The sequence below is a fragment of the Penaeus vannamei genome, chromosome 4 (assembly GCF_042767895.1).
Source record: "Penaeus vannamei isolate JL-2024 chromosome 4, ASM4276789v1, whole genome shotgun sequence".
NCBI classification, from domain to species: domain Eukaryota; kingdom Metazoa; phylum Arthropoda; class Malacostraca; order Decapoda; family Penaeidae; genus Penaeus; species Penaeus vannamei.
In genome coordinates this window covers 22,428,986-22,436,485 of record NC_091552.1, presented here as the reverse complement: position 1 = coordinate 22,436,485, position 7,500 = coordinate 22,428,986, and the positions used below count along the sequence as shown (strand labels likewise).

Sequence of the window (7,500 nt, the reverse complement as noted above, 5' to 3'; positions counted from 1 at the left end):
TGGAGTAAATGGTTAGAACAGTTACCAAAGCTGTCAAGATTTAAGCTGCCACGAAGCCAAGTGCCCATTCTGGTTATGGCACAGCCTCCTACTTAAAGATGGTAAATGCCTCGGAAAAGGTGTATTGCACTTTTTTAGTTATGGCACGAGCAAGAGTTGCACCTCTGAAGCCGACAACTATTCCAAGGCTAGAACTGACGGTTGCCTCCGTTGCAGCTCGAATGGACTGTAAATTACGAAAGGAACTGGGGTTGAAGCTGGAACAGACAGCACTTCAGTGCTCAAGTACCTGTTTGATCAGAAGTCTCGTTACCACACCTTTGCCGCAAATTGAGTGAACCTAATCCGAGAACTGTCTTCAACAAGTGCTTGGAGATATGTAGACACAAACAGTAATCCTGCTGACTTTGCATCTAGAGGTCTTGATGTTGATACTTTTTTGAAGTCTGAAATGTTGATTAGAGGACCAAGATTTTTTCATAAACCTGAATCCAGCTGGCCGCAAGTTCCAGATGTTAAATATGGATCACTGGAAGATGACACAGAAGTAAAGGTGTCTGCCATTGTATGCAAAACAGTGACAACAGTAACATCACTCACTGAGGACTTTGCCTATCGCTTCTTGAACTGACAGAAGTTTGTGTGTTGTCATGCATGGGTCAGACGATTCTTGAAGCAAAAGTATGTACCAAAGTTGCCTGACGTTAACTGCCTTAGCAGCAAAGAAATAACTGATGCAGAAATTAGTTCAACAGGAGAACTACACATCTGAAGTTGCCTCTCTGTCACGTAAGCCAGATGGGAGAGTACAAGCCTCAAGCAAGATAGTGAGATTAAGATCTTTTCTACAAGATATCCTGTTTAGGATAGGTGAGCGCCTAAGACACTCTGGGTGTGACCCTAATGCCACTCATCCAATTATCCTAACCAATAATTCATCTTTGGTGAATCTGGTGGTGAGCGGGCATCACGAGAAGTTAGCTCACTGTGGTCAGAACTATCTTCTCTCTGAGTTCAGACAAACATTTTGGGTTGTATATGTAAATACTGTTGTGCGTTCTGTGGTAAAGAGTTACATGAGTTGCAGAGCCATCAGTGCATGACCAATGACTCAACAGATGGCTGACCTTCCTGAAGATCGTATTATACCAGGCCAGCCACCATTTACACACAAGGGCACCGGCGGTTTTGGACCCTATCTCGTCAGGAAAGGCAGGTCAGACCTCAAGAGATATGATAAGTCTTTACAAGCCTAACATCACATGCAATCCATATTGAAGTCATGGACTCAATGGAAACGGACTCATTTATCAACGCTCTTCGACGATTCACAGCAAGACGAGGTCCAGTGAAGTCCATCAGATCCGACAATGGCACAAACCTGGTGGGTGCAGAGAAAGTTCTTCGCCAGGAGCTCCAGCTTCTTGATCAAACTGCCATCTGTGACACCATGTCAACTAAAGGCATCTCATGGTGCTTCAATCCACCACATGCTTCGCATTTCGGGAATCTGGGAGCGTCAGATTCACTCTATCAGGCGAGTTTTGAGTGGCATTTGCCGTCAACAAACACTAACTGATGATAGTCTTCAGACTGTTCTTCGAAGTTGAAGCCATCATTAACAGCAGACCCTTGACCAGAGTTAAGGACGACCCTGATTGCCTGCAACCACTGACTCCGAGCCTGCTACTTAACTTGAAGGGTTCACGTGGTCCAGTCATGAATACTGATAACATTTAAGGATCTGTATGCTCGTCGGCACTGGAAGCAGGTGCAATACTTGGCTGACCTCTTTTGAAAGAGGCGGTCTAAAGAGTATCTACCTCTCCTCCAAGAGCACCTAAAGTGGAACATTAAACGATGTGATGTCAAGAAAGGAGACAGTTTTAGCCTTGGATGAGAGACTGCCTAGAGGTACATGGCCTCTTGCTCGAGTGATAGAGGTCATGTGTGATAGTGAGGAACATGTGCGCAGTGCTAAACTGAAAACTGTCAGTGGATAATATATCTGGCCTATTAATAAGATGCACCTTCTCTTAGAAAATGAGATCAATGAAGAAAACTAGGGTGAACGTCGAACACTGCCCTTATCGTAAATGTTGGGTAAAAATGATTTTGCAGTATTTTTTGTAGTATCAAGTAGGTCACTTAATAGGGGGCGGTGAGAATACTGCGCAATTTAACTATTTGTTTTCTTAAAAAAGAAAGAAAATCTGATTTAGTTGAAAAATATCCACGGAAAGTCATTCAAATAACGCGCCACTACCCATACTCCTTTGCGTGCGATATCGCTACGTCAACATTTGCAGCTCCCCCCCCCCCCATAAAAAGATAAATCAAGGCAACTGCTGTCTCTACTGGGTGGGCCACATGCCTTTTTTCCATCCTTTTTGAGTGACAACGACCGTGGAGTGCAGTTTAAGAATAGGTTGTTGGTTTGCAGTCCTTACTGGGATACAAAGTGAGTGTTGTTAGTGTGTATATTTAAGATTATTATCCTTTTTGTTCGGCGCCGCGGTCCCCCAATGGTAGTGTTTTATGACAGGTTCAATGGAAGTTGCCCCACAGCCAACCCTTTTTATTTTATGATGCTCTTGCTTTAAATTATGAAGATTCTAGAACTTCTTTCAGTTATAGGATAACATTTGTCATATTCAGATTTTATGCTCTTTTTATACAGATTACTGAAATTCATTTATTTGCATCTGTATTTTGTTTTGCATAAATACCGGTAACCTTATATTCAATTTAATGTTCATCTACAATGTGCGACTGTTATTGGTTTCTTATACGGGCTTATAGTTTTCAGCTCGAATGCTACTTGTGAGTAGGCTGAATCGAAAAGAAATGTGGAACTACACAGAAGTTATTCTGATACCCTTGAATCAGGATTGAACCAACATACTGGATCTAACAGTGTGTGTGTGATTATATACGTATGGGTACAATCACACATACATATGGATATAGTATGTATAATTGTATATCCATATGTTCTGAAGTGTGATAACTAAGACGAAGTCGTTGTTTCGCCCCGAACACAGAATTAAGGTTAGGGAAAATAACGGAATTTGCTAGTGTTGTTAGAAAATATTAATTTATTTATTCATTTTTTGGCCGTGGATACTACAATGGAATTAGTCTAAGGAGACATTTCCGATTGTACCAGGGAATAGATTGGGAATAGAATTACATATCAAAGTAAAGTGTAAGAAAGGAAAATCGAGAAAGAAGGGAATGATTGATTACTTGATGTCCAAATAACGGAAAGATACCGGGAGAAGTGTGTGTGTGTGTGTGTGTGTGTGTGTGTGTGTGTGTGTGTGTGTGTGTGTGTGTGTGTGTGTGTGTGTGTGTGTGTGTGTGTGTGTGTGTGTGTGTGTGTGTGTATGTGTTTCTATCCCATCTCATGTTTGTTTTTATTATGTTCACTGTAATGATTATTGATTCATAATTAGTAGGCCAAGAGAGAGAGTATAGTAGAGCTAACCTTAGAATTTGTCTAATTTAGTAAAAGGTAATATTACTTTTTTCTTTAAAATGTTTATTGCCGAAATTTACACTGTTGTATGTCGCATATTTATCATTTTTTATAGAATGAAAAGTTTTTAGTTAAAAATGTTTCTGTGACCACTAGCTTTGGTGCACACACTCAAATTAAGTCAAATGTTTTTTCTTGGGATTTCCCTAAAGGGCTAATGTGAAGTAACAACTGAAAACTTTATAAACGGAAAATTAGCTCGCAAACCATCTCTCTAATATGAGTAAAAAAAGGAAATCTGCAAATAATTCTCCAAAATTGATTTATTTAGATTTTCCGAAGTCAAGTTATATTTTCCCGCGAAAATCCGGAACCCGGATATGTGACGTCAATTCTAGAACACGATCACAGCATTCTCTGCATTCAATATATTATACAACATGGCTGACTCACTACAAGACTACAGCGGCAGTGAAATCAGTGAAGTTTCATCGGATTATTCCGACGAGGACATTGGTACAACTTCTTCGGAGGGTGCCTATGTCTTCGAAGAGTTGGAAGAAGAAGAGGAATATCAAGGGTTGATGGTTGTTGGACCGTACATGCACGAGCCCGACGCTGTAGATGTCATGGAAGTTGTGTCAAACCAGCCAGACATGGAGTGGTATCGAGACCCGAAGAGATTGAATGAATGGTAATTTTCTAAATTATTTTTTTATAGTCGAACGTATGATCCCATTTCTGTATGGTACAAAATTTCTGCAGGCTGAGCTATCTTGTCTGCACCCTTGGCGCAGGCCTACATCCATTCGCGAGTGGAGGGGCATCGGTATTTATTTGTATTGTGCTTTTTGGGGTGTACCTACCCTACCTCTGTCTAGTAATACATGCACACTTGTAATGCACTCGGCACACTGTGTCGTAACCACCCAATGAATGTTTGCTACGCCGCCAAGCAAAAGCACTCTTTTAGAGTTTGTTTTGCGCCGTAGTGATCACGACAAATATAAATTGGAAATGGCCTACCGTTTTGCAAATCCCATGTCGTAAGCCATTCTGTTCACAAAGCAATCGAGCTCGAAGTGTTTCAGGCAAAGTACGCTGGTTGGCACAGGCTGAAAGTTCCTCCGCTTAGCATGCACAAAACGTGTCCATTTCCTTGCTCTGTCGCGGTCTTTTGGCCATTCAAATAGCTGGTGACATGAATGGGAACAATGAATAGCTACACTACGTCGCGGCATCCTTTGTTACAAACTTTAATAGCTTGAAACTGGGACAATTCCGTGATATCTTTGACTCGCGGGTGCATTGTGTGTATCACGCTATTCAACAAGATTCTTCCTGGTCCTGGGAATGACGTCACAACCGGGGATAGCCGAAGATCGCCGAGTTTTGCATCTTCGTTTCTAAGGGCGTTCTTATGGGATTTTGGGAGATACCAGAGGGTCTCAACGGATTTTTTTTTTTTTTTTTTTTTTTGCATGAATAGGCTAAGTATAAATTATTGACCAATATACAAAGAAAAAACAATGCACGAAAATTACTTCACATATGTTTTTTAAGATCCAAAATCCCCAGACGGTGGCAGTGATATCAAAGTAACATTATCATCATTTGCATTACAGTTGATATTGACAAATTGGCAACAGAAATTTAGTAGAAATATGTTCTATTTTGTATATGAATAACTTACATGCCACATAAACACATTGAAATACTCATATATATGCGGATATATGTATGTATATGTATATATATATATATATATATATATATATATATATATATATATATATATATATATATATATATATGTGTGTGTGTGTGTGTGTGTGTGTGTGTGTGAATGTATGTATGTAGGATATATATGTGTATGTATATATATATAAACATATGATTTTTAGGCACAGACGCAAACTTCTGTATTCGATATTCTTGCAAGCGAGTAAAATTACATTTTCAGAAAATGGCATTTTGATTTAGCGGTACACTTCAAGAGCAATTTCCATTAAAAACTACCCATTAAAATGGCAACTGGTCATATGATTCATATACACGGTGATTCTCAAACTGGGAAATCGAGGGATTTGTGAAGGAAAGGGGGGGGAGGGGTGCTCAGTGCCAATGGAGAGGAATTATCTGCAGAGGAGGGTAGTGATATCCACGGTGGGTGAGTGATGCTGCTCCAGTGATATGGTAATGAATGTGATTGTGTAGGAGGTGTTGGCTGCGATGGTGTGGGTAGTATACATGTGTATACGCGTGTTTATGCATTTGCGTGCATGCGTGTACATGCTTGTGCGTATTTAGGAATCTGCATTTACTCAGACTGAACCAGTCAGCTCTATCATTGATGAAAATTCTACTTACCAACTTCCGAGCTAAGCCCAGCCTCTTTGGCTTTGTTATTATAGATACACACACACATATATATGTGTATGTGTGTATATATGTATATACACATATGTGTGTGTGTTTTCTACTACATTTGCATCAATTCCTTAATACTTCTCTAGCACAACTAGAGCTCCAATGGAGCCTTTTTATACCTTATTGTAATTCTTTTCAAGTCTGTTGCTGATCATTCAACGGCTTTTTCCTGCGCCTTTTTCCGTGTGAGTTCGAGGGAGTGAGTGATCAAAAGCGGCTGGAGGTGCCGGGGATCGAACCCGGGGCCTCTCACATGCAAAGCGAGCGCTCTACCACTGAGCTACACCCCCTATGGCAGAGTTAAATCTTATACATATATCTAAACATAAACACACGGACAAGTTTGTCGTGTGTGTATAGATATATGCATATATGTGTGTTTGTATGTATGTATATATATATATATATATATATATATATATATATGATTTTCAACTTTCTCGGTAATATACCTTTCTATTCCATCGTCTGCTGTACAGGTATAGGGACCTGATCTCGCGATCTCTGTCTCACATGCCAGAAAAGCCATTTGCTTCCAATCTTACAGTAATTCATCTGTCCTTCACCAACTTCACCATATTTACAACCGTGAAAGTGACGACTCTAATGCTTGCAAACATTTCCCATACTGTTATTCTAAAGTCATGGTGTTAAACATGTCGTTTATACTCAAGATATTCCTTAGAAAATGTCCATTCTGAATTACTATTTATTTGCTGGCCATTATTATTTTTGATAGTCAATGTTAATGAGCAATTCCGAACGTACACGGACATATATGGATTACTTTTGCTTCCTTCCAGTTCGGTAGATGTCCAGCTTCATCTACATGCACCACCATGGTGTTGGAAGCCCTGTGGTGACAGACATGAAGCTTGATGTTCGCTGAACTTGGTGTTGAATCCATGTCTAGAGTGTTAAGAATCGACGTTGTTTCCTGATGGACTCTCTGGCTAAATAAGTATTGCCACCCTCAGCTCCGTGCCTGTTTGAATTGGTGAGCATCCGTTCCGTTCCCTGGTAGTGCGTGTGCCTTTCTTGTAGGGGCCATTAGGACCCTGCAACATCGACTCAAGGAACTCGAGGGCGAACACCTTCCCTGGGCTGGTCCTCCAACTACAAAAGGAAGATCAAGCTTGACGAGTCAAACAAGGCCAAAGTACACCGTATATACAGCCAAAGCAGATGGCCAAAAGTGAAGTGGTCTTCTTAGAAAACCCTCTCCCTTGGACTCAAATCCAGTACCGGGTAGGATAGCAAGGAATAAATGGACCCCGCATTCGCGAACCACAGCTGGACCGATAGTGATGTCGACAGAGGGTTCATCTAAGGGCTTACTGCATGCTGTATGGCCGACGCGTCGTCGCGCCCTTGCGATCCCACGCAGGTACATCACCGCGCTGTAGGTCTCCGCGACGACGAGATCATGTGTGTGGCTGACAAAGGTGTGGGTATTGTTATAGACGAAAGTGGTTATACACAGGGACGTAACGAAAGGTGAGGGGAAGATGGAGACTGCTAGGCTCAAGGAGGCGGAGGATTAACTCCTTCGTTCAACTAGAGGATAAATGCTTATTCACCTGAAGGAG

At 41.1% G+C, this 7,500-nt stretch overlaps 2 protein-coding genes and 1 non-coding gene across 3 annotated transcripts in view; 2 read left to right on the top strand and 1 right to left on the bottom strand.

Moving 5' to 3' along the window:
• Positions 1-96, top strand: part of LOC138861594 (uncharacterized) — a 924-nt gene extending 828 nt beyond the window's left edge. Inside the window, exon 2 of the mRNA XM_070121386.1 lies at positions 1-96. This exon is cut by the window's left edge and continues 350 nt beyond it. Within this exon, the coding sequence (XP_069977487.1) occupies positions 1-96 (96 nt within the window).
• Positions 97-98: 2 nt separating this feature from the next.
• On the top strand, positions 99-631 carry LOC113827275 (uncharacterized). Its single transcript, XM_027380173.2, has 2 exons — positions 99-228; positions 336-631. The coding sequence occupies exons 1-2, from the start codon at positions 99-101 to the stop codon at positions 629-631; spliced, it is 426 nt and encodes a 141-aa protein (XP_027235974.2).
• Positions 632-6,129: 5,498 nt separating this feature from the next.
• Positions 6,130-6,201, bottom strand: TRNAA-UGC (transfer RNA alanine (anticodon UGC)). Its single transcript has one exon. It is a non-coding gene; the product is annotated as a tRNA-Ala (tRNA).
• Between the last annotated feature and the right edge of the window lie 1,299 nt (positions 6,202-7,500).

Excerpts from the sequence above, each read along its gene's own strand:
- LOC113827275 (XM_027380173.2), top strand. The coding sequence starts at position 99 with ATGGTAAATGCCTCGGAAAAGGTGTATTGCACTTTTTTAGTTATGGCA. Across the intron at positions 229-335 it reads CGTTGCAGCTCGAATGGACT|TGAACCTAATCCGAGAACTG; the intron begins GTAAATTACGAA and ends CCGCAAATTGAG.